This window comes from Giraffa tippelskirchi, chromosome 13 (genome assembly GCF_054371585.1).
Source record: "Giraffa tippelskirchi isolate mGirTip1 chromosome 13, T2T-mGirTip1v1.2.pri, whole genome shotgun sequence".
In the NCBI taxonomy this organism is placed as follows: Eukaryota; Metazoa; Chordata; class Mammalia; order Artiodactyla; family Giraffidae; genus Giraffa; species Giraffa tippelskirchi.
In genome coordinates, this window is record NC_137287.1 from 27,753,683 (window position 1) to 27,780,876 (window position 27,194).

Genomic DNA, 27,194 nt, shown 5'->3' on the forward strand with positions numbered 1-27,194 from the left:
TTTGTGTGACAAGACTCTTTATTGGGGTATCTCCCTTTACCCAAGGTGGCGAAACAACTGACTTTACATGAACGTTCATCAAATCCTAACAACCATGAAGTAGTTATTAATTTCCACTTTTATTTTCAAAGTGGAGCTCAGAGAGTGTAAGAACAGAAGTTCCAAGTTAACCCTGTCACTGTTATTCTCACAATAGATTTTTTTTCCAACTCCTTTGAAATTTTAGACTTCTATGTAAATATATCCTTCTACAGTAAAGCTACTCCCCAACTTACAAAGACTCCACTCACTGTTAATTTCTATGGACACATTTTCACTCACTCATTTTATGCACTATACAAAAATCCCATCTTTTCGTCAGCAGTTAAAAAGAGAACCTGAAGGCTCTCAAAGTACCTTCCAGCAAGTCACCAAAAGGAAATCACCAATATCCAAAACTTTTTAAAACAATAAAAATTTGTTTTTCAAAAACGTATTTACAGACTGAAACTCTAAATTCTACATGGCCATCAATGTAATATACAAGAGCATACAAAGCCCTAGGAAAGAGCAAAGTATTTCATTACAAAATATTTGTGATCAAGAAAATATCACTTAACTTTAAATAAAGAATAGGAAAAGTGACAGAAAAATAAATATATTTAAAGATGTCCATTTTCACAAATAACAAAAAAGTACACAGATAACAAATGAAGCTAAAATATGCAGGAGCTTCAAAATGACTCTAGCAGCGCTTGCATAAGTCTGTTATACAGCAATGTTGTTTAGACTCCTCTCAGTGTTTGGTTATAAAAATACAAAAAGAGAGTCAAGAGAGGATTATTTCAGTGAGCTGGAATTCATGATACGATGAATAGCCAGTAGACAGGGACTGCGTTGTAACCCTGGCCTCTTGTTGCTAGCAAAACCATTCCACCAAATAACCTAAAATCCCCTCTCTTCCCCCACTTTTGGACAAAGGAATTCTCAGTGACCAATGTACCATTCCACTACAAACAAGTAGTTTCAGTTCTAACAGCATTCTTGGGAGCCTCGAGATAAAACACTGTGTTTTATAAAAGTCCAACCCCTCTTTTAGTCAATGTGAATTACTTTAAAACAGAACTCCTTTTTTCCTCTTAAATCCATTTTTACACTCACAAATGTATGATCTGTCTGATTCTGCTTCTCCAAATCCTCTCTCTCTTCCCTCCAGGCGTCTATTGGTTTCTGAAGTCCTTGGAGATCTCCTTCAGTGACAGCTCCTGCCTGCAGCATCCAGGACCAACCCTGGCCGCCTCCCGTATCTGTCCTCCTATGTTCCCTGCACCCCACTGAAACTCCAGAACACAAATGCAATTAAGCAGAGGGTATACAGTGTATCCAAAATAGTTAAACTCATTCTGAAGACTTCAAAAAGTGTCTGGAGAGGACTTTTCAGTGAAAAGCTATCATGTCAACAAAGTCTTGTAAGTATGAGCCAAGCTTTCGAAATTTATCACCAACTCCACTGTAAAATATTGCACATGGATACTCTGTCTTTTCCTTCAGTCTCTACAGGAACAAAACAGAAAAAAAAAAAAAAAAACCCAAGAAGGAAACAAAAAACCGAACCACATCTGTTTCAGACATGAGTAAGTCTAACTTGAAAGTAAGATGCCTGCAGCATGTACTTGCTCAAGTTCAAAGAATCAATCAAACAGTATGAAACCCAGTACTGAGGGCACTACAGGAGGAATGTCAGCCTCAGTCACAAATCCTTGTGACCAGGGGGGACTGGTCCGGCAGGTATAAGACAGGTGGGGAGCCCACACTACTTGAAGGGCTGCGGAAATGCGCATCAAAGGAGCTCGGTGTAATTCCAACTTCACCTTTCAAAAAATCATCTTCTTCATCTTCTACCACCTCCTGCACAAAAACAGAGATTACAAACAAGATTGCAAGCAGCAGTTTGAAATGCTTTCAAGAATTCCTTTCCTCACAAATGTGCTACTTCTGGAGAAAAAAAAAGTGAAGGAAAAAAAATCTTCATTTTGAAGGCTTCCTCTGATGCATACTTCTTTATTACAAACCACTCACACAATTGCTCGTGACACGTTGTGAACATCTCTTTAAAAATCTGATTTTTTTAAACAGATTTTAAGTTCAAGGAGGACAGGTAACATGATATATCACTCTTTCTCAATCTAACATAACACGGAATGAATAACCACCTTCCTCAAATGCAAAATTTAAAGAAAAAATAAAAAGCATTCCAATGATTCTTATGAAAAAGAAAGGCATATTACATCTGATTTTTAATGAAGAAACGAATGTGCCACAAAGAAACAGATGGTGACATTCCTATCTTCACCACCAATTCATGAAGACCTACAAAATTAGCGTGAACTTCCGGGGACATTTCGGCAATAAGCCAATTTGAGACTGTTTCTTAGTGGTAACTATCAAGTGGTAAAGACCTAAATTTGTTAGGCTGATTTTTAATTATCCTTCATGTCCCAGAGTCAGCATGTGAAATATCTGGTTTGAACAATTCATTAAAAAGCAAGCAGGACCTCCCTTGTGGTCAAGTAGTTAAGAATCTGTCTGCCAGTGCAGGAGACACAGGTTCAATCTCTGGTCTGGGAAGATCCCACGTGCTGCGGAGCAACAAAGCTCTCGCGCCACACCTACTGGCGCTCGCGCACCTAGAGCCTGTGCTCCGCAACAAGAGAAGCCACTGCAATGAGAAACCCGCACACCACCACAAAAAGCAGCCCCTGCACATCACAACTACAGAAAGCCCACACACAGCAACAAAGACCCAGCACAGCCAAAAATAAATATATAAATCTTTAACAACAACAAAAAAGGCAAACACTCTTCTCATCAGAACATAACCTGAGTCTGGTGTTCTGTAATGGCTGAATGAACAAATGTAGTATTCAAATGTAACAATGCCTTTAACTCTTTTACTGTGATCTGTAGCCACATAGGAGATTCCCAGAAACTGTATTGAAATCACAACTTCATTTACCTTTTTAATGGGTTTCTTAAACTCCTGAAGCTCTTCCGCACTCATGTCTTCCCATATCTGATAAAGAGGATCGATGAATTTCTTTGACCTGTCAAAAAGACCACATTTCAAAATCAAATTAAATAAACACTACAGCAAAGGTCACATATTTATTAGCTCTTTTCTCACAAGATCCAAAATGAAAAAGTAAACACTATAACTCAAATAATAGTGTCCAAAAATATCCTATGCAGGATCTGTTAACTAATGTGGCTCCTTCTTTGTAAGAGTACATCCACTCACATAGATGGAGTATTACACCTACTGTTTCTCATCTTTTCATTTCAAGTGAAAATTACTTCAACTGCGCAAAGATTGACAGTGAGTTATATAGTGTGTTCAAAGTGAAGGTGAAACTCTATTATTCTAGAACTTCCTTTGCTGCTAGTTACAAACTGTCGTAACAGAAATTCTGCTTCCTTATATACATACGAAGTTAAGACTGGCCTGGGGTTTTCCATAATTACCCATCCAGATAAATCACCTGGCATTTGCTTATATTGTGCAAGACTATGGGATGTGGTCTCTAGAGAAAGGAAAGAGTCATTTGGCAGAAATTTGTGAGAAAAGAAAAGGCAGTATCCTCCTTATCCAGCCTCTTCTATGTTCAAACCAACATAACAAAAACCCCTTGGTATCAATCTGGGCTCCTACTGAGGTAGATCCTTGGCAGCCTCAAGCCAGCTTCTCCACACTGGGCCTGGAATACACACAAGGAGACCACGAGACCCTATCAAAGGCTACAAGAGCCATTCACGACAAAGAAACCCTAAATCCTGATCCTGGGAAAGGCATATACACACCACATTTAAATTCACCACTGAAAGGTCGACTGTTTAACACCCACCTCTTCAGCACACAAGGATCGAAGGGGAAGAAGGTGTCCAGGGGGTTCGTGCAGGTCTGTACAGAGTCCCCCCCAGCAGTGTTTCTGATAACAGGCAGCATCTGGCGGTTGTTCCTCTCAATGAGGGTGTAGCAGAAGACGAGCTGGTATTTGCTGTGGAACAAAACCAACACCGACACAAACATTAACACATGCCACAGTTACTCTGCATGGACACGCCCATCTCTGTGTGACAACCACCCCACCACATAGACCTTACTGAACATTAACAACTCCAGGAAAAAACAGCACAAAGTAGTTAGTAACCCTTTTGGGGAACAGTCCTCTGGGCCTACTATTTACAATTGGCGAAGGAGGAAGAAAATGTACTATCACTTTAAGAATACGAGAGTGGGCTTAGATTATTAACAGGCACCACTCACTGAAAACTAATGGGTTCACGGTATTTCTTATAATTTACAAAATTATGTAGCTGTCTACTTATTTTTACTGTTTGTAAGAGAATTAGTGGGTTGGTGAAAAAAAGGGCTTTGGGTTTCACTGAGAGAATATGCATTGTTGATGGAGAGACTTGGCTACTGAAGAAATTAAGGCGGGTCCTAAGGGAGAGACATGGGGTTTACTGAATCACAACCTCAGAAAATGGTCAAGAAAGGAACAGGAGAGAAAACACTTAAGTGGACAGAAGACCTTGCAATAAAAACCCATGGGACCAAGATGCGGTCAATCCCTCTGAGGGTTATGACTTAGCAATTCAAGATCATTCACTGGGCCGCTTCTTTGAGATGAGGACTTAGCTCACTTTTGCCAACTCCCTGGCTCCCCGCTTCCCTCCCACCATACTTGTTCAAGCATCTGTTCTCAGGCTCTCAGGTCATTACTGCAATCTTAAGTACCATACAGTTGTTTCGGTTCCATTAGCCAAGGATCACATTTGACTCTTGGTGGGAAGGTAATATGGCAAAACTGCACTTTGCAATATCTGGTAAAACTGAAGGTGTGCACTTCTATCACCCAGCAACTGCACTCTGGGGTGACAGGAGTCTGTGCCTGTGCGCCAGGACACACACACAACCATGTTCCCAACACTGGAAAACTACGGCAGCTTAAATCCCAACAAAGAATCGATTTTTTAAAATTACAAGAACATTACACAGCAGTCAACATCAAAAGACAGCCATATGGGTCAAAGTATGCAGAAGCAGCAGCTACAGAATAATACATAAGTTCCTTGACACAAACCTTTATTTCCACCTCTTGTGCGCAGCCTCCCATCTTACTCCTAACCTCCGCTGCTAAGCCCAGCCCCAAATCTCAAGCCTCTAGGACCAGCCTGCCCCTCAGCTGCAGCCCCTACTCCTACCCATACATACTCTACAGGCAGCAGCCTCTGCCTTGCTCCATCCATCCTTATTCTTCCAGAGGCTATCTTCCTGCAACATGCTAGAAATATCCACCTGCTGGGCACTATTGCTGGTTGGTTTCTTTTTTACTATCATTTTTGAGATCTCAGGAGAGAGAGAAATCCTTAGACTAGATACCTACTGAAGGAAAAATGAGGCTGCTGATGTCTAAAGGGGCCTAGGGGACCAGAAATTATCCTTGTCTTCTAATAGCACCATCTGTTGAGCATTTTAAGCTATGATCTGACCCCACGGACAGAGGAGCCTGGAGGGCTACAGTCCATGGGGTCCAGAGGAGGTGGACACAACTGAGCAACTAACACTTTCTTCTTTCTTTTTGTCCTCAATATCCTAATTAGAGGCCCAAGGTCTCTAATTCAGTTTCTATACAAAGCAGAATAGTTCATTGAATGCTGACAAAGGAGCCAGCCTATCAGCATTCAAACCTTAGCTCTGCCACAGTCTACCGATGACTTCTCCCAAGTCATTCAATCTCTCTGTGGCCGCATCTTGTCATTTATAAACAGCGGTTAGTAATAGTCATAGGATGGTGTGAGGAACGGGTGAGTTCTGTGTAGAATGCTTATCAGAACCGTGCTGGGCACACAACAAACACCATGCATCAGCTGTAGCCACGAGGCCCCCACTGAACCATTTCCCTATTTGTTGGGTGTTTATCTCATGTCCAGTCTATTTTTATTACTATTATAGGAGTCATTCTAATAAACATCTGTGGTTTGTACCTCTTAGCTTGCAAACTGTCTTACTTCAAAGTGCCTGAGCTTCTGCTGAATGATCCTCTTTAGATTAAAAACTAGTAGCAATTTCCAATGCCACCAAAAGTATAAAAACAACACCTTCAATGCAGTGTTTTCTGTAGGCACTGGGTTACTGGTTTTTAAATGTCTTTTTGTTATGAATTTTGTTAAGTAATATCACAGAAATTTAATGGAATTTTACAATACTAACATAAGCTTACTTTTAAATAACTTCCAGAAATAAAGCAGAAAGAACTTACTTTGTAATTGCGGCAAAAAAGTTAACGACCGAGGGCAGGCAAATCTTCAGAGGATTCAGCTGACTCATCACTATCCGTTCAAAATTTAGACTCTGAAGGTACCTCAACCCTTTGATTAAAAAACAAAAAAAATATTTTTTAAAAGGTACAAACACAACAGTCTAAGCAGCACTCATTATTTTATATCAAAAAAACCAAATTTTAAAAGGGTGTTTGCACAAATGCTTTAAAGGTTCATGTAGATATTCACATAGTGCAAAGCCCAAAGAACATCGTTCATCTTAACCACACGCATTTACGACCAAACCAACTTTTCTAAAGAAAAGAGTTTACTCTTTTAAAGATCCAGGAAAGTAAAGATACATTCCTAGTGGGCTATGAGCTTATAAGACAACTTGGATACATGCAAGCTCAGCACATGCTGACTGCAGAGAGGGAAACACAGACCATGTGATCTGACTTCTGCTAACACTCATGGAATCATTAAGCAGTTGAGGAGCACAATGAATTCTCCATTCCCTCGAGGTAATGACTGTACAGTATGGAATTTCTCCTTCCCGAATTCCATATATATACACACCAATATGACAGTTAACAAAACCAATAGCAAGACTTACACATCTTAAATTATCAGTAAAGTTGAGCCTATTTTTCAAGTGTGCATTCACTGTATTTCAGGGTTTTTTTGTTTTGTTTTTATAACAAAACTATGGAGGTAGGAGGAAAAATTAGGTAGATACTACTGTCTTGGAATCAATGACTATCCTTCTCTCCTATGTTAAAAAGAACACCACACTTATTCTAAGAGGTGAGCAAACCAACTTGTGCCTAAGTATATTTTTGTTAGGAGATGCTTTAATGTATATTTTGATAAAAGTGACTAAAAATGCAATAATGTAAAGGCCTACAAGAAATAGATCCTCTTTAACTAAGACTCTTAGCATTTATTTTTAGAGAGAAAAGCACTGATTTTACTTACCTTGTGATAAAACCTTGTCCTACTAGTGTTCATACACCTATTTTTAAGCCCCCTATTTTTTTAGTAGTAGTCATGATACAAGAAAGTGCATGTAATACAACATGTAAAAGCTTCAGTTTAGAGCTGTGATTCTCAACTAAAGGCCACTGTGTCCCCAAGAGAACATCTGCTGTGTCTGGAAGATAGCTTTAGTTGTCACAACAGAGGATGAGCAGGGGTAGTACTGGCATGGAGGGGGTAGAGAGAGCGAGATGCTGCTAATCGCCCTATTATACACGGGACAGCCCCCACAACAAAGGATTATCCGGCCTAAGGTATCAGCAGTGCAGAGTCTGAGAAACTCTGGCTTAGAGGAAATAGCCTATTAAACCATTTGAGTTATTTATGAAAATGAAACAATTTAAACTGACCTAACTGATGCTCTTCTTGGGGACTACCTTCAACTGTAACACACTAACCCAAGAAACAAGCTTCATCTGGTAGACTCAAATTTTAACTCTTATAAATTAGCAAAACTGAAAACCAGTAAATTAACTCAAGTCTTTGGATAAAGGAGCATACCTGGACTGACCTCAAGCTTCAGGGTCACCCTCATCTGGTTTTAATTTCTCATCCTGCCAACAAGTTATTTCCCTGGGGTTTGGTCTCTTCTGTAAAGCGGGGATGAAGTCCACAGTTCACTGGGCCATTGCCAGGATGGGATGGGATGGGATGGGGGCGGCATGGGGTGGGGGCTGCAGATCAAAAGCGCCAAGCCCAGTGCTGCCACAGCGCAACTGCTGAGCCACCTTTCACATCTGACAATGACTCCTGCTGCCACCTTCTAAAGTGGAGCTTCTCAATTACAAATCCATCAACTGTTAAAAAGAAGGTTTACAGGACTTTTTGGGGTCCACAAGCTGCTAGAAATTATTTGTAAAAGCTTGAGTGCACGTGCAGTTTTCTAACAACAGTTTCTGTCAAAAAGTAATAAATCTTCATTCTAAAGGGTACCTAGGACATAGGAAAATTCAGTTTCATATCCATCAACCCCACATCACTGACCTTCCTTCAGGTTTCCACTTAAAAGCTGCTTGTGTCTAAAAACAAAAGTGTAGAACACAGCTTGGCAGGCTGAATAAAATGGTCCGTGGAGAGCGACATCACAAAATGCCTTTGTTCCTGAATCCTGGTTATTAAGGTATACGTGCAGCCAGTTAACCAAAAGATCTAGGCATGATTTTACAGTACTAGAGAAAAGAAAAATTCAAGTCAACTTCACTTGCTTCATAATACACTAGAAAGACACAAAAACACACAACTGCCTCTCACTGCAAACTAAGAAAAGTCTGTCCATTGGCTTCTTTATCTATTACCCAGATAGAAGCACAGAGGAGAAGCAAGCAAAGGGAAAGGATGGGCAGGTGGAAAGGTAGCCTTCCATTACAAAGTCAAGAATGTGGACCTTCCATGAACATCAGGAAGGCCCCTAAGGCAGCCTGAAGTGTCCAGAGTTGGAGAACAGTTTCTCCTGGTCAACTCAGAAGGGCTTTTCCAATGGCCTCCCAGTCTTCTTGAGGGAAAATGGTCAAAGGGCAGGCATGTCTACCCACATCTCAGATGAGAAAAACAGCCTGGCTGACTTCACCATCCCCTGGGGGTTCTGATGAAGTCCTGTGGTCAACAATTTAGGACAGAATGCCCAGACAGCTTTTAGTTGTTAGGGAAGGGTTTTTAATAGCGTTCTGGCCCAAGGACATCTTCATGGATCACTAGAAGAAATAGGCCCAGCGCTGGCCTCCTAAATAGATCCATTACCTGCAAAGGGGATTTTTTTTCTTCAGCTTTAACAGATACAATTGATTCGGAATGCAAATGAAAAATGACAAACCTATAAAAAGAATCGAAACAGTATACAACACTGTACTCCACCCAGGAAGACAAACGGATCTTCATGTTCAAGTGCAACGATACAGATGACAAAAGCTTTGCATGTAAGGTTTTACAGTTTAAAAATGAGACGTTTGATTCTGAAATTGCCTCTTGGAAATATAAACATCTTGCATAGAGTGGAGAAACAAATTTTTCACTTTAAAGACAGGCCATAAAAATAAGGCAGTTATTTCTCAGACTTGAGACAATACTATATTTTTAAAGTATGATAAGAAAAGCACTTGGAAAATCAGGTTACTTACATAAGAGGAATAAATTTAGCTCTTGCCAAAAAGCTCCCAATATAATTTGAAGCAGCTTGCCTGATGATAGCAGGATTATTTGGATCCTGCAATTTTTTCCAGAGATGTTCCAAAAATGCTTCCGCAAATCCCTATAAAAAGAGAAGGTGTTGGTTTCCTCTTTTTCTAACGCTTCAGATATTCTAGCTAGCAGAATTCTAGCTGGAAGATTTTTAACTCACTAACATGGGAAAGTTCCAGTATCTCAGTTATACTGCTAAATAATGAATAGGGTTATCACGGTTCTTATTGTGAAAATACTCTGAGATCATACTATCAAAAACAAAAGGCATTCCCCAGCTTTAAATAATGCAATGGATGCCAAAACCAGCTGAGCATCAGAATCAACTCCACAGACTTAGGGCTTTGGAATCCTACACATTCATGACAGGACTCTGGGATCCAGCAATTTTTAAAAGCTCTGTTAAGTGAGAATTCTCTGGCGGTCCAGGGGTTAAGACTCAGTGCTCTCACTGCCAGGGTGCAGCCAAAAAAATAAATAAATAAATAAAGCTCTGTGATTCTGATATTTAGCCATAACTAGAAAGCAGGGCTCATCCACACTCACATGGGAATCCCTTTTGCCATACCCTCCAGAATGCACATAACAAACAACCAGAAACAGAAATGAGGATTAAAGTACAGTTGATATTTGACTAATTATGCTAACTGTAGGGGAAAAACTGACCAGTTCACTTCTTTTCAACAAAGAATGCAAACTCCAACTTCTCTCAAACAGCTCTTTTCAAAAGCTACTAACATATGCTTTGGGGCAGATTGAGTTTAACCTTCCTACCCATGACCAGTACTCTCCTAGACTAGGACTAGGAAGCTATGAAATAGCGCAAAGAAGAGTCCTGTGTTCTTTTGTTTTGGTGGCACCCCACTCCAGTACTCTTGCCTGGAAAATCCCATGGACGGAGGAGCCTGGTGGGCTGTAGTCCATGGGGTCGCCAAGAGTCGGACACAACTGAGCGACTTTACTTTCACTTTTCAAATTCACGCGTTGGAGAAGGAAATGGCAACCCACTCCAGTGTTCTTGCCTGGAGAATCCCAGGGATGGGTGAGCCTGGTGGGTGGGCTGCTGTCTATAGGGTCGCACAGAGTCGGACACGACTGAAATGACTTAGCAGCAGCAGCAGCAGTTCTCAAAACAGAAAAACTAACTCTAAAGTTTTAAAATTCTGGATTAAAACTTTAGTTTGGGCTAGTTAACATCAACTGAAACAGAATTAAAAACAATAAAGTTACATACTGTGTATGAGTTTTTTTAAAATTGGAATATAATTGCTTTACAAATGTGTCCATATGAGATTTTAGTGAAGGTTTGAATTAAAGGGAAGGACACCACCTAGTGGACCAAAGCAGGATGACGTTTTCAGAGCACAGCTTCAGCTGACAGGCAGCAATGCCCTCTCCTTCCACAGGTTGAGAAGGGCTTTCTATTTTACTAGAGGCACCAAGTAAAATGAGCTCAAGACAAAGAAATTCAATTCATGGTCCCTCTTCAACATTTCCCTCCACCCTTCATATTTTTAAGGAAAATTTTGGGCAAGAATAACAAAAGTTATGATAACGTGAATGACATACTCACCAATTTAAAGCTACAGAGGTAAAACATGAAAAACTGCACATGGCAAGAGGCGTGGGTGGGCAACAGGAGCTTGTCAAAAACGGTTATGAGATCTCGATATAAATCTTTTGTTCTGTTGTTATCAATCTTACCTGTGAAGAAAATTTGGCATTTCAGTTTCATAAAGACATTATTTTCAAGCCACCAGTTTCATTTACCACATTTTTAAAAAGCAAACAAGACCATTAAGAAATACGTCATCCATGAAGCTAACAGGGAGTCAGGGGGTGGGGGCATAGGATGCCATCTTTATCTGGCACAGAGTTTCCATTTTAATTATAAGAATCCAGGACTGGTAAGGAAGTGGGCCCTCATCTCACACACACCACTGTGATTCCACACAATGGAAAACTGCCATTTACAAGTTCCACTGCTAGGAATTTATCACAAGCAAACAAGTGACAATATAGGTATTAAGTATGTTCATTACACTGTTACTTATAATGGCAAATAAAGCAGGGGGAGGAAAAAAATAAGGAACCAGTTAAATCCATATGATTGATAACTATTTTATAAGAACCATGAATTGTATGAGAAAATGTTCACAAGAGGTAAAAAGGGAAGATTATAAAATACTACATATAGTGTGATTCCCCAAATCCATTGAGAAAAACACATACACCCATGCAAATAGAAGAGAAAAAAAAAAAATGCTAATAACGGTTCTCCAAATAGGAGTGTGACCATATAAACTGTCTTTTAAAAAAAAATCCTTTCCTCTATTCTCCAAATCTTCTCTAACCAACATGTATTACTTTTATAGCAGCAAAAAAGTTAAAGTAGTAACATACTCAACTCAGATTCAAGTCCTATTATTCTGAGCGGTTGAGTTTCATTCTTAAATCTGAGAAATGCAAATAGAAAAAAACTGCTTTTTTCAAGGCAAAGTGTCTAGACTAAAAATTCCATTAAGGCAAGAAATATATCAATTTTCTCACCAACACCTGGAACAACCACAAGTACCCAGACTCTAAATTTCAAACATAACACCAAGTGTGTGCACGCATGCGTGCTAAGTCGTTTTAGTCGTGTCCGACTCTTTGCAATCGCATGGACTGTAGACTGCCAGGTTCCTCTGCCCATGGGAGTCTCTAGGCAGGAATACTGGAGTGGGTTGCCATGCTCTCCTCCAGGGTATCTTCCCGACCCAGGGATCAAACCCGTGTTCTCTTAACATTTCCTGCATTGGCAGACACGTTCTTTACCACAAGCGCCACCTGAAAAGCCCCAAATATCTACTATGTGTGCGTATGCTTGGTCATGTTCAACTCTTTGCGACCTTATGGACTGTAGCTCACCAGGCTCCTCTGTCCAATACTGCGGTGGGTTGCCATTTCCTTCTCCAAATTATCTTTCAATACAGTAGGCGGTGAAAAGATCACCAAGGGCTTTGAAGACACAACTGAATCTGGGTCCCAGTCCCACTATTCTCAAGCTATGTCATGTTGGCAAACAACCTCTCTAAACTTTCTTTTCCTCATACTCAAAACAAGGATTTTTATAGTGATTTTCTATCAGTATGAAAAATACCCAGCACAGTGCATCACAGCTGTGACTACTACAGGTTGTTACCATCCACATAGCAGACATCCTTAATGTAGGACAAGAGTAAAGACAGCAGGATGTCCAGGCGTTCAGCCATGGGATGGACCATCTGATCAAGCCTTCCCGGATCAGCCTTGGTTCCGTGGTCAGCTTCTTCATCTTCATCCTTTGAAGGTAAAGCAAAAACTGACGTTATAAAAACTCAGCAAAAGTAGTTTAGGGAGAAAACTCTGAGGTAACTGTTTCCTTTAAAAGATAAAGAGAAAACCCAGAAATCTTTCCAGGTAGGGGCTCTCAACCAGAGGCGTGAATCAGAACCACCCTTGGAATTCAACATGAAAGCACAGATCCAGCCTCCGATTCTCATTTAGAAGAGCCACCTACAGTGTCCGTGCAAACATCCCAACTTCCCCCAGTTTCTGGCACCCACTGTTGGTGCCAGGTTTCCTTTCCTAGGACAGGGCACCCACTCCCTCAGCTGCTATGAACACTGGCTGCCAACTCACAGCTGCCCCCTTCTCCAGAGAACTGCCTTGGATCCTCCCAACCCTCCTGATGAGACCTAGTAACTGACATGAGGTCACAGGAGGCCATCCCCCTGGTCTCAAGGTAGGACTAACTCTGTCCTGTAACTCATGCTCCAGAGCTCCTGGGGGGGATCAGGCTGCAGTGACTTTCCAATCAAAACCCAACTCTCACTTCCTTCCTTCCCCTGCCCTTTCCTGCTTCCCCACACCCTGTGTCCCAAGGGCACCTGCATCCCCATCTCAGGCTCCTCCTAGTGAACCCAACTTAAGACACGGCTCCGAGCAGAGAAGCACTGCTTGAAGGTACACAATTTGCAGAACACAGAAATCACACTGATGTGCTTTTCTATGTACCACTCCTCCACAAACCATGCGTGGTGTACAGAAACAAACTTAAGGAACAGATGGAAGAATAAAAGGGAAACAGACTTCACCAAATCCAAATTCAAAGCCTTGGAAATGAACTTTACTAGTCGATAAGCAACAAGGCAGCAAACTACCCATTTAAAGAATCATTTTCAAGCTTGCCGAACCACTGCTTTAATCCAAAGCCTTGAAAAAGGTGAGGAGCCATTAGCTGTCTCTTGCCACCCTCTGGGACTGTGAGCTGTGTATGTCTCACTGCATTCACAAATGCTGACCATATTGAACAGGGCTTCTGTGGCATCAGCTCCATCACCAGTTTGAGCTGCTGTTTCCTCAGCATCCTCAATATCCTGCCGGGATGCATTCACCTACACCATAACAAAGAAAAAAAAAGAATAAAAACATATAAAATACAACCACAGTATTCAGCGACTGGAAATTCACCTAATAGACATGTTCTAAAGATATCCACACACTAGCGCCCTATACAGCACTGTAACTCAATACACAATTATGGCACAAACCTATAAATGAAACTCGGTCATGAAAGAATTGACAAGATTGTAAATCAAGCACCCTGTGCTACATATTTACATAAAAATCAACACAAACTGTGCTGTGTTGGTCTGTATCAGATAGCTTCAAAATTTAACATTTATCCCAACACTTACTAGGCACAAGCCACATGCATGGTGTATACGATCAATCAACTGAGAAAATTATTAAATGAAAGTCAATTTTGAATTACTGAAAATTTATTTTAGCATATAACCCTCCAGATATCTTGTCTAACATACTACTCAAATATGCCTTTTTAACTATCTATATATATATATGACCTTCTTCCTAAATGTACTCTAAAATGTTCGACAAGCATACATCAGAGAAGGACTTTACAAAGATTGTATATGCAGGTAACCAGAGAGTTAAACTCCAAGTGAACAATGCGCCAGTTCTAGGTCTTTCCTAGAACTCCCTCCCCACTACAGAATCAGCGTGCTTCCCATCAACCCCTATCTCCTTATTCCACAAACCACCTCTCCCCAACACTGAAACATGCCTCTCACCCCTGCTTCATCCCCTCTCTACACCACAAACCCTCACTGGGTCTCTAGCAGCCCCACTTCCTAACCAGCCATGCTCTCTGTGGCAACAGACTGCCTCCGAAACACCAAACCCAAGGACTCTGCTTTTCCCAACCTCCTCAAGAAGGCCAGCAACGTCTCATGCTGCTGAGAGAAGCCTGCCTTCCTCCAGATGATCCTCCCTGGGTGCCCAGACCCTTGCTTTTCCTCCCACTTCCAATCTCACTTTCTCTCTCTCCTACCAGGTTTGCACTCAGTCCTCGACCTGCAGCTTCAGTTGCCTGGTGACTGTTCTCCACCCAGCTCCCTCACCCGCACCTCAACCCATCCAAAGAGGAACTCATCATCCTGCAACTTCCTCCTGACGTTTTTTAATACTGTTACGGCAACACCAGGCTTTCGTTCCACAGGGAGCTACCTTTGAGGGATTCCTTTCCCTTACCCCCCATTCCTCCACTTCCAATCCAGTCAAGGCCCTTTCCTCCACATCACCAGAATCTACCACTTTCTCATTCCCTCTGCAAGTTATTGCAGGTCACTTCCTAGGAATGTCTTCCCAACTTCTGACTACAACAGGTTTTCTAGCTTATAATGCATGTGTTCCATTCATAGCATTTACCACAATACTTTTCCACTTACATGACTATCTAATTAATGCCTTCTTCCCCAACCATGAGAGATAGGACTGTCTATAAATAATAACACACCGATGTTCAAAGGAAATTTTTAAGAGATGTTCAATAAATCAAAGGTGGAACTGTGGATTCTCTTCTATTGTTGCTACTATTGTTTCAATTACTATAACAAATACTATAACATAATATTTGGGAAAAGAAAATTGAAGAGAAAACAGATTACCCAATACTTACGTCCAACTTGAGTAGCTTTTCAACAACAAGCTCCAGAATTTCATGCCTCAAAGTTGGAAAATACACACTAATCCTGAGTAAGTTATGAACATAACATTCCTAAAACATAAAAAGATAGAAAAAACGATTATCAAGCAACAGAGAAACTACACTGTTTATATACACAAGATCAGCATAATTGTGATTTATATTCTCCTACAGTATTTTTAAAACAGGTTTGTTGATATACAATTCACCCACTTCAAGCGTACAATTCAATAGTTCTCAACTATTCAGAGTTGTGCAAACATCACCATAAGCAATTTCAGAACATTTTCATCACCCTAAAAAAAAACCCTTGTATCTTCCAGTAACGTACCTCCTCCCAGCCCTAAGTAACCACTGGTCTACTTTCCCTATGAATTTGCCTAGCATAGATATTTCACGTAAGTAGAATATTACAACATGTGGTGTTTTAGCATAATGTTTTCAAAGTTCATTCATGCTGCAGCAGTGAACCATTCTTGTTTATTGTTGACTAATATTCCAATCTGCAGGCACAGCACATTCCATTTATTCATAAGCTGCTAAACACTTGGCTTCCATATTTTGGCTATGAGTAAAGCTGCTATGAACATTTGTGCAAAAGTTTTTAGGTGGACGCATATTTTTATTTCCCTTGGGAGCAGTGGAAATGCTGGTTCATATGGCAATTCCACCTCTTATGAGGAACTGTAAGGCTGTTTTCCAAAGCAGCTGTACCATCTACCATTTACATCCCCACCAGAGCATGGGGGGTTCTGGTTTCTCCACATCTTTGCCAACACTTATTATTATCTATCATTTTGAGTACAGCCATCCTAGTAGGTAAGAAGCAGTATCTCATTGTGGTTTTGACTTGCATTCTCCTAATGACTAATAATGTTTAGTTTCTCATGTGCTCCTTAGCCATTTGTATATCTATTGTGGAGAAATAACCATTCAGACTCTTTGTACATTTTTAAATTGGGTTATTTGACTTTTTATTATTGAGTCAGTAAGAGTTCTTTAAATATTCTAGATATTTAGATATTCTAGATATTTAGATATTCTAGTCCTTTATCCAATATATGATTTGCAAATATTTTTCCATTATTTAAGTTGTCTTTTCATTTTCTTGAAGACTATGAAGCACAACAGGTTTTAATTTTGATGAAATTCAATTTAGAACTGTTTTTGCTCTGGTTGCTTGTGGTATATCTAGAAATTGTTATCTAAGATCACAAATATTTTCACCCACATTTTTTCTAACAGTTTTATCCAATTTGAGATCAATTTTGTATATAATGTGAAGAGAAGTCCTACTTCATTCTTGGCATATGAACATACTCCTGTCCCAGAATCAACTGTTGAAAAGACTATTTATTCTCCTCCCCACTGTCCTACACAACCGGTCATTATACATTGATCTGGCATCCTATGACTATACTGAACTCATTTATTACCACTTGTGTTCTTGTGAATTCCTTAAGATTTTTCTGTATATAAGATCATGTCATCTGCAAAAAGAGACAGTTTTACTTCTTCCTTTCCAATCTGGGTGCCTTTTTCTTTTTCTTGCCTAACTGCCCTGGCTAGAAACTCTAGAATAATACTGACCAGAAGTGGCAAAAGTGGACATCCCTGTTTTGTTCCTTATTGTGGGGGAAAGCCTTCAATCTTTCACTACTGAATATAAAGACAGCTTCGAATTTTTCACAGATTTTTTTCATAGATGCCCTTTATCAGGCTGAGGAAGTTCTCTTTTGTTTTTGTCACAAAATGGTTTTGGTGTTTTTCATCTACTAAGATGATCTTATGGTATTTACCATTTATTCTATTGATACAGCCTATTATACTAATTGCTTTGGGAGTATTAAATCAACTTTGCATTCCTAGGATAAATTTCAGTGCATAATTCTTTTTTGTATATTGTTAGGCTCAGTTTCCCAGTATTTTGTTGAGAATTTTTGCATCTATGTTCATAAGAGATACAGAATTTGTAACATTCCAGTTGAAGCACACTCTCACAAATATCAACAAAAGTTATTAACTCTACTTAATACCTGTAATACATTATTTAGGGAAAAATATTCTGTATTTAGAAGGAAACCACTGTTAGTTATTGAAAGCTACACAGATGATCTAAATATTACACAAAGACTTTCAAGACTTCATTAACAGAAGGCTCTGCCTTCAAATAAGGCACGTTTACAACTGGTAATAAATGAACTATTATCTTCTGGCAATTCCTACCTGTGTTAACATTAAGTTCTATCTAGATATTTCTGAAATGGACTCTGCCTTTTACACACACACAGGAGTAACAAAAAAGGCACTGAGAACCCTCAGTCAGTGGCTTGCTAAGAAAGGAATCAGAGTCAAATTCTTAGTCTTGAGTTTAAAATTCAGCAGACAAAACTTGAAGAAAAAGACCCAAATTCACCTAAAACTAAACCACACAAAACAACTTTTCCATTATTTCCCCCATGAAAAGATTTCTTACCAATGTTCTCTCTGATTTTCGAACAAATGGAAATTTTTCCACCAGTATTGGCATAAGAAACCATGGTGTGCTATTTAAAAAAAAAAAAATTCAATAAATCCATGATAACAAGACTTTCTGAGAAGGTAACATTTCCATTCTAAGAGCAAATATGAATACAAGAGGCAAAAGGTGACTCCTACCTCAAGCAACTGGAAGTTAAAACACCTCAGAGAAAATCTGTAACAACTTAGGGAAAAACAAGCTTCTGCTGAGTTTGATATCATCAGCACACTAAAGGAGGATCCTTTTTTTTCTACAAAAGTTTTAACAAAGAGCTTCAGTTTAAAATCTAAACACTTCCCACTATACATGTTATCTTTAAAAGGAGAAAAAATTACCAACTTGGACTTTTTAAGTTAGCTTATGTGTTAAACTTACTGGAGGAATTTGAAGTTCACCCCTCCAAAAGAAACCTACATTTAGAACTAATTTTTATTTGTAAGACAAGACACAAACACATAAGGGTTTCTCATTGAAAAATTTTGGATATTTTGACTGCTGAAGTTAAAAGCAAAAGTCCAACCACCTTAAAAAGCTGGAGAGTAGACTTGGAATACAGGTTTTGAAAAATAATTGAAGACAATGAATAGAGAACTGAAATGCCATTTTTTCTAAACTGTGATATGACAGCAACGAGATACAAAAACATGCAGCATACAACTTCAGGTTTGATGCTGTGAACAGTTTATAATTTTCTACTAACTGATCATATTTTTCTTGAGACTTAAACACCACAATACAAAACAAGTAACTGAGGTATACTCACGATGGGACATATCTTGCTATTATTTGTAAGGCTCTGTGACAGGTGTCAAAATTTGCAGGAAGATCTACAGGTGGAAAGGGAGAGCATGAGCATTAAGATAAAAATGAAAACTGAAAAATTACCTACTTAAGACTAAAATCACCTGCTGACCAAAACTGAATCATCTGTCAGTTAAATCATCACATCAGCAAAATAATAATCTCAAGACTTTTCTCCATGACTATCAATGAAGACTATAAATAATGCCAGGAATGGCAACTGATTGCATAGTAATCAGTTAAATATAACAAAAAGACCCCATCAAAGGTTGCCCTTTGTTACCGTCTACCTGTGAGACTAAGTCCTGGAGGAGCCAGGATACTTGAGAGGTTAGCACGCATTCGCTCAGACACAAGAAGTAGCCTTTGTTTAATCCTCTGTACTTACTCTCATCCTCATCATCAGAATCTGAAACATCTACATCGCCTTCTTTAATAACCACTCGGGCTTTTGAGGAAAAAAGAAAATATGTCATGCTTCTAACATTGACCTAAACAAGCAACAGCTACATAAAAAAAAAACGTTTTTTTCTGTTGTCCAAACTTAATACAATAAAATTTATGATGTGGGCATGAGGTTTAAGCAGCTAAAAATCCCTGAGTTCCAAGACTTCACCAGAAGCTCACTAAAGCGAATTAAATCCATAAAAATCACAGCAACAAATAAATCCAGAAACTTCCATAGAGGTCATTACAAGGAACAGACAAGTACCAGAACTACTGCTGCTCCAGTAAGTATCCTGGACTCTTCCATGGTGGCATAATCTCCAAAATACAGTGGGACGGTAGCCATTTTAACAGATATTTTTAAAGAGAAAACTTGAAGCAAGCAAAGAGCAATGACTTACGAGGTACAAAATGAGAAGCAATCATGCTGAGACATGGTCTAAGGAAGACAGTCTGTGCTGATACAAGATTACCAAGGAAGGATAAATACTCCTCCACCACTGTCTGACTTCTGTTCAACCACTGCAATCTCTAGAGATGGGAGGGAAAGACAAAAGAAAACATTTTACTGACACAATATATCCTATTTTCAATATATACAATATATACTATTTTCAACAGATACTATTTTCAAAGTACTGAATTACATATAACAGTCACTGAAATAAATGGTGAACTTACCAACAGAATATTAATAAGCTGCTCAAAGTCTTTCGTCAAGTACATGATGGAGGAACGGAATTCAAGCAGCCAGTTAATGATCTGGTCATCCTTAAGTTAAAAAAACAAAAGTACTTTCAAAATCACCAGCCCTCTAAAATAATTCAGAAATGATATTACCTGGCATTGGTCATCTATCAGCAATATTTAAATTAGGGGGGGAAAAGTCACAAACTTGGACTTAAGCCAAAACTGGGATGAAGATTTCTTAGTTTGTATCAAAATAGAAAAAGGTGTTACAATAAATTTTCTTTTTTTAAAAAAACAAAGAAAAATAAGAAGAAGTAATATAGTAATTGATATCAGGGAAAGGAATCAAGTGCAATATTTAATTCTAATCATTTTTGCTTGCCCTAGAAAAGTAAGAACACCTCAAATGTTAAATGTTGACACCCGGGACTTTTTTAAAGTGAAGAATTGTAACAGATCCAAATATTCTAAAACCACAAAAACCAACAGGTACCTCTACTTCCTCTATACTCATGATGACCTGCAAGCATGTGGATAATAGTCTAAGCTGATTAACCAGAATCATCAATAAACGTAACTTTTTCTTAACCCAACTTGCAAATGGGTCTAAGTGAATCAAAATGTGTTCTATATAAATGAAGGTTCCACCACTCCATTAAACATTTTTCAGACAACAAAATTACTATTCATATTACTTTCCATGACACAGGAAAACCTGCTAAATTCAAAACAGAGGCCATGTAGATAATAAGGTATCAGTGATTACTTAATAGATATTGCTTGTATTCAAGCATATATACAACATATGCAAGAAAAAATTAAAGCCCCTAATCCTGGGGAACTTCCTGGTGGTCCAGACTTTGCTTTCACTACCAAAGGGGCAGGTTCACTTTCTGGTCAGGGAACTAAGATCCCACAAGCTGCACAGCATGGCCAGAAAAAAAAAACAACCCTAGTTTTTTAAAGAAAATGGTTAATGCTGATAAAGATTCAGTAGGGGAAAAGAGAAATAAAGAAACAAAAATAATACAGTGTTGCACCTTAAGCAACAGACTACAAACAGAGAGTGTTGAACCCCCAGTGATAAACCCCTAACAGACAGGGCTGGACCTACAGCCATGGACTACTTACAGGGAGCACATACCATGCGCAGGCACAGCGCTTAACACCCACGTACATACCTTTCCCTAATCCTAACGCTGCAAAAAATTACCGTTATTCTCATTTTATAGCTGAAAAAACTGAGGCTAAGAAAGATTAACAAGCAATTTGCCCACCACACCAGTAAAAAAGGACTTCCCTGGTGGCTCAGATGGTAAAGCGTCTGCCTACAATGAGGGAGACCTGGGTTCAATCCCTGGGTCGGGAAGATCTCCTGGAGAAGGGAATGGCAACCCACTACAGTACAGTATTCTTGCCTGGAAAATTCCATGGATGGAGGAGCCTGGTAGGCTACAGTCCATGGGGTCGCAAAGTCAAACACAACTGGGCGACTTCACTTTCACTTTCACCAGTAAAAAACTAGGTTCAAACCCATTTGCTTAGATCGATGCCCCGCCCACTTTCCCACAGTGCCTTGCCCCACACAGAGGAGCTCCCCACCTTCCACTCAACCAGTGAGAGCTTCTTGTGCATTATCTATGTGGCAAACCTCCGTGACACTATTTGCTGATGAAACCCTAACTAACCTGGCAGGAAATTAAAGTCACAACTCATTTGCACTACAGTAACTTCACAATGTCCACATTCATTAAGGATAACAAGACCTGAGGCAGAGAGGCCAAGCTAAGTTACACACAAGATTAGCTCTACTCTGTCACTTTCCCACTAAAACAAGTGCAACAAGATCATAAGGACATTTAATGCCCCAGTTTTCAAGTAAACCAGTCAGAGACTGTGGTACAGAACAATTATTAGAAGCAAATTATTTCAACACTCCTCTGAACTAACATAAACATAACTGATGTGATTCTTCGGGCTGTAAAAATTCCCTGGAGATGTGCTGATATGAAATACAGTAGAACACAAAGAATGTGCACCCAAGGAAGAAGGCACAGGTCAGAGAAAGCTTTAAAGAGGAAGTGATGCTTCCATTGTCTTTAAACAGACTGAGTACTCTCACACGCTCTACACTTTACAAAGGTGAAAGCGTGTCTTCAGAAAACCAAGAGCAGTTCAGTTTGGCTGGGGTATACCGTGAGAAAGCAAGCCAACAGATAAATCTTGAGAGCAAAGAGGGACTAGACATATCACTGAAGTCCTTGTAAGCAAGATTTCTAATTAGAGATCCGCTGGTAGTGTGGGACATGGGCTGAATGAAAGCACAATCATGTGCTTAGACAAAATCTGGGCAAGTTCATTAGTGAAGATGACATTTCAGTTGGGTCTCAAAGAGTAGTTTTATAATTACAGTAATAATAATAATAAACACTAATATAAGACGAGGTGCAAGTCACTATTCTAAGACTTTTAACATTCCATGAGGTACGTAGAACTACCACTGGTTCATAGCTGGGGACACCTAGGCACTGAAATGCAGTAATTTGCCCTCAATCACAAAGCTAGTAAGAGAGGGAGGCGATGTAACCAGAGCCCATGCTCAGATAGGCAGCAAGCAAAGTGGATACCGAGAACCTCTCACAGCCAGAAAGAAAAGGCACAAGCAAAGCCATAAAGTGGCAAATTCAAGAAATAGAGTATCTAGTGAGACTGAACACTCCAAGTCTGCTGCAGGCCATGCTAAGGAGCTGGTCCTCTATTCCTCAGTGGGCATGAAGCAGGGCAATGGCATTTTTATAATGTGCTTTAGAGATGACTTGGATGCACTGTTAAGGATATAAGGGGTGGAGGGGACGTGTACGTGAGACAGACAAGCAATAAATCATTTAAGCACATAAAGCCCGTAGAAGTGGATTTGAAAGAGAGAAAATGCTAAATCCAGGGCACCTGTAATAGCTGTGGGTTTGCAGTTAAGAAACAAGTCTCCACAATGTTGTGATTCAATTATACTTTGATAAAAAAAAATTATATTAAAATTAAAAAAGAAAGAACAAAGTCTGAAGCTCATAAGAACAATTTGATCTATAAATGCAAATAGCTATATTATGAGGACACAGTTAAATCCCAAAGCCATGAGGACATAAGGGAATCACACAAGAAGAATCTGTAAAATGAGGACAGGGGTTAAGTCTGGAAATCTCATCAAGGCCAAATTTATGAAGAACCTGTCAAGAGAGTGATGAGATAAGCCATAAGAAGACAGGAAGATCAAAGAAACTGAAGGCAAGGTTTTAAGAAATGGGCAGTCAACTGTACAAATTGCTACAAGGAATTACTATGGTGCTTGAAAGATAAAGTCCACTGAAATCAGCATGTAGGAAATCACCGGTAACCCGTGTCACAGTAAACACAGCAGTGGACTTCACAGCGGATTTAAACACGAATGAGAAAGTGCAGACTGTCAACATTAACAATTACAAAGTCCTCTGAGTCAGAGGCTGCTCTCACTGGATCCTCGAAAGACCTCTACGCTTAAAGAACTTATTTCTCTGGTTTTACAAGGAGGGACACAGAGGCAGAGAGGTTAAAGAACGTGCCCAAGATCACACACTGGGAAACAATGGAGCTTGGATTCTATCCCAGGCAATCTGACCACCACTGCCCACTGTAACAGACTATTCTTCCCACAACTGGGCAGTAAAGGAAAAAAGGGGGAATAACATTTACATGATGGGTACATATCGCAAACCATTTCCAAAAATGCTGAAACAGAGTAGTAGGTTGAAACACAAGTCATCGTTTGTTGGTGTCCTTTTGTTGTTTTAGCACTGGACAGACAGGAGAGTTGCATGCAGCATAGAAGACAGGTTCTAAAAAGACAAGTTAAAGCAGGGTTTCCCAACGTCAGGACTGCTGGGATTTGGGGCCAGATCATTCATTGTTGTGAAGGGCTGCTATGTGTGTTATATGGTTTTCAGCAGCACCCCTATCACCCACTCACTGGATGGCAGTACCACTGTTCCCTTATCAAAAATGTCCCCAATTCATCACTAAATTCCCTCAGGGGTGAAAGTGCCCCTGGTTGAGAACCATTAAAGCAGGATCACAAAGTAAGTTCTAGAGAATGGAATAGGACAAAGAGTGCAAATTAATATCTCTACAAAGTGGTAACAACTTTGTTAATAATCAAACACAAAATTAGTTACCTTTATCTCTGGATCTGACAGCTGGTTCTTCAACAACTCAAAGTCATTTGTTTCCCCCTTAAGAAGAAAGGGGGGGGAAAATGAATTTTTGCTCGCTTGGGTTTCCCTTTTAAAGACCAACAGCAGGACTTTATACTACAAAAAGAAAACTGTAACACTGACATCTCAGTTCTGGATTACAAAATCCTGGCTATAAAAATTTTTTAAATCATGTTAGTGTAGCTAGGGGACTTGGAAAGAAGAAAATGACAATAGCCCATTCGTGTTTAGGTACACTTGTGTACACCTGTGTACTGACATCTGACCACGATAGAATCCATGCACATATGTGGATATAAATGCAGGTCACACATGAAAGTAAACAGAATGTACATTTTCCCACCATCACTGAAACACAGTAGAATTGCTTCTAAACTAACATAGAAACAAAGCCCCAAAAAATCCCCATTAACAGAGCTGGTTTATTATCCCAAAGCAACACTTACGTAACTCCTTAAGAAATAAAGTGCTCTGATCTAATGGGGTTTTTTTAAATTATACCACTTGCCAAAGATTGTCAAGGACACTAGGTAAATAAGGCATCTGAAGGTGTAAAACCGCAGAAAAGGGGTTACTACTCTAATTGTGAGCTGACAACATTATGCTATTGTTAAACTGATTTGACTTCAACATTGGTATTTGAAATCCATCTTATTTGTCTACTGGTCTTTAGTATGACAGTTACAATAGTATTCTGACCACCAAAAATCAAACCTCAATACATCAATTACATTTCAATAAATCTGAGGGAAAAACCCATCAAACCTCACACTATCCCCTCTTACCTTTTTATACTTCAGTAACACTTCTCTCACAGTTCCACCAAACCGAACAGTTTTTCTTGGGGGAGAATTGAAGAAATCATTCTCTAAAGCGAGCATGTCTGAAAGCCTACAGAACCAAAAGTATCAAGCCATTAAGTGCATGACGAGGAACAATAAAATTTATAATATCCAATATCATTCAGTGAGACCACTGCTAAAGTCCCCTAACTGGCCTCCCTCCTCCCACTTGAATCCCCCACCAATGCATTCTTCATTCAGTGATCTAAAAATCTTTCAAAAACTAAAGACAGGCTTCCCTGGTGGTCCAGTGGTTAAGAATCTGCCTGCCAATGCAGGGGACATGGATTTTATTCCTGGTCCGGGAAGATCCCACATGTCGAGGGGCAACTAAATAAGCCACCACAACTACTGAAGCCTGGGCACCCCAGAGCCTGTGCTGTGCAACAAGAGAAGCCACAGCAGTGAGAAGCCTGCACACCACAATGAAAGCAGCCTGTTTGCTGCAACTAGAGAAAGCTCACAGCAACCCAGTATTTTTTTTAAAACTTAAAAAAGACAGATCATGTTACTCTTCTGCTTGAATTCTCCAAAGGTTTCCTACTTCACTTAGAGAATAAAAAAATCTAAACTCCTTATCGTCTTCAAGGTCCTACATTAATTAATCTAGCCCTTACCTATCTCTCTGACCTCACCTCCAACCCTTACATACTGCAGCCAGAGTCCTTTCTGCTATCCAAGTTCACCAATCAGATTCCCGTATAACTTACTATTCCCTCTGTTAGAAACACTCATTCTCCAAATCTATACATGGTTGGATCCTTGTCTTCTTTCAAGTTGAAGCTCAAATGTCAGAGAGGCCTTCCACATCAGAAATCTTAAGTATCCATCCTCTCCCTCTCCTCTACCATCATCCTGTTTTATTTCTTCACAGTAGTTACCACTATCTGAAATTATCATTGATTTACTGTCTTTCCCTCCTTAGACTTTAAACTCGGTTCAGAGCACGGACATTGTCTCTTTTGATATACTGTCCCCAACTCTAACATCAAAAGTAGGTACTTGAAAAAATAATTATGATATTACACCAAGAGTTCCACAAAGTTTGTTTCTTTTAAACAAGTCAGTGAAAAAACATAGCATCCTGCTAAAGACTCTCAAAGTTAAACCCTAAAGTATTTTATGAGAGTTATGGGTTTTAAAAGTTGAGCTAGATATAAAACATTGTCAAGCAAACATGCGTCAAAATAACCTTCAGATAAACAAAAACTTAAAGACACAATCTGCCATCAGTGGCATCATTTGGTTAATAATCCAAATAGCCCAAGGATCTCTTTCTGAATCTAGTCGAAGAAGCAGGAGGGAAGAAGAGTAAAGGAGTATAATGTACCCAGGCCTGGAAAAATACGAGGGAGCCCAGTAGGGAGAAAAGCGGACACTGGAACCGAGCAGATTCCTTTTCCCAGCCCCTCTCCCACCTTTATTACCCATCTAAGGTGCATGGGCTCACTCCTGACCACCTAAAGTGACCCTCTTCCCTCGGTTCCCACCCATTCCATGAGCTCTGGCCCAGACCCTTCAGCTCTGGTCCCCTAATCCAGGTCCAGTGCTTTGGTCCCGGACGCGCAGAATGAAGTGTCCTGGGCTCTTACCCGGTTCTCGACGAGCCCAGCGTCTTGACCGCAGAGGCCGAAGCGGCCGCTTCTCCGGGAAACCGCGTGTGAAGCAGCGGAGCCGCCATCCGGCCGGACAAACGAACGCAACGACTGCAGCTTGTGCCGGAAGTCTTTCTCCCTCTAGGCCCGCCTCCGTCCCGGAAGACTCGCGTGAGAGCGACGGGCTTCAGCCAATCAGGAGCCCCACGCGGGGAGCGCTGAGTTACCCCGTTCAGGCTAGAGCGCCGCCAAGGCGTAATCCCCGCCGTGAATCAGGCCCCTTCTTCCTCTTGGAGGACTTTCCCTGCCAAGCGAGCGGCTGACGGCGGCTGTGGACTCCGCTAGTGGCTCAGCGGTAAAGAATCCGCCAGCCAATGCAGGAGACTTGGGTCCGATCCCTGAGTCGGGAAGGTCTGGTGGAGGAGGGCATGGCTACCCACTCCAGTGTTCTTGTTTGGAGAATCCCATGGACAGAGGAGCCTGGAGGGCTATAGTCCATGGGGTCGC

At 40.2% G+C, this 27,194-nt stretch overlaps 1 protein-coding gene across 8 annotated transcripts; it reads right to left on the minus strand.

Annotated features, from left to right (window-relative positions):
• Positions 1-26,829, minus strand: RRN3 (RNA polymerase I transcription factor RRN3). 8 transcript variants are annotated; one of them, XR_014072947.1, is made up of 18 exons: positions 26,685-26,829; positions 25,036-25,141; positions 24,212-24,268; positions 19,998-20,087; positions 19,718-19,847; positions 19,258-19,317; positions 18,832-18,895; positions 18,024-18,093; positions 15,521-15,619; positions 13,842-13,934; positions 12,701-12,839; positions 11,090-11,220; positions 9,456-9,586; positions 8,326-8,510; positions 6,303-6,411; positions 3,856-4,034; positions 2,996-3,124; positions 1-1,887 (listed from the first exon to the last, which is right to left on the minus strand). XR_014072947.1 is itself a non-coding variant. In XM_081556329.1 (18 exons), the coding sequence occupies exons 1-18, from the start codon at positions 26,771-26,773 to the stop codon at positions 1,726-1,728; spliced, it is 1,956 nt and encodes a 651-aa protein (XP_081412455.1). In that variant the 5' UTR covers positions 26,774-26,829; the 3' UTR covers positions 1-1,725. The 8 variants fall into 8 exon arrangements, 7 of the variants coding, with proteins under 7 accessions (XP_081412455.1, XP_081412456.1, XP_081412459.1 ...); XM_081556329.1 differs by having other exon boundaries at positions 2,996-3,083; positions 3,882-4,034; XM_081556330.1 differs by having other exon boundaries at positions 2,996-3,083; positions 3,882-4,034; positions 6,303-6,404; positions 8,322-8,510.
• Positions 26,830-27,194: the final 365 nt, after the last annotated feature.

Coding starts and splice junctions, on each gene's coding strand:
- RRN3 (XM_081556329.1), bottom strand. CDS start 26,773: ATGGCGGCTCCGCTGCTTCACACGCGGTTTCCCGGAGAAGCGGCCGCT. Junction 24,269..25,035: donor TGTTACTGAAGTATAAAAAG/GTAAGAGGGGAT, acceptor TTTCTTCTTAAG/GGGGAAACAAATGACTTTGA. Junction 8,511..9,455: donor GCTAAATTTATTCCTCTTAT/GTAAGTAACCTG, acceptor TCTTTTCTCTAG/TACTGTAAAATCATGCCTAG.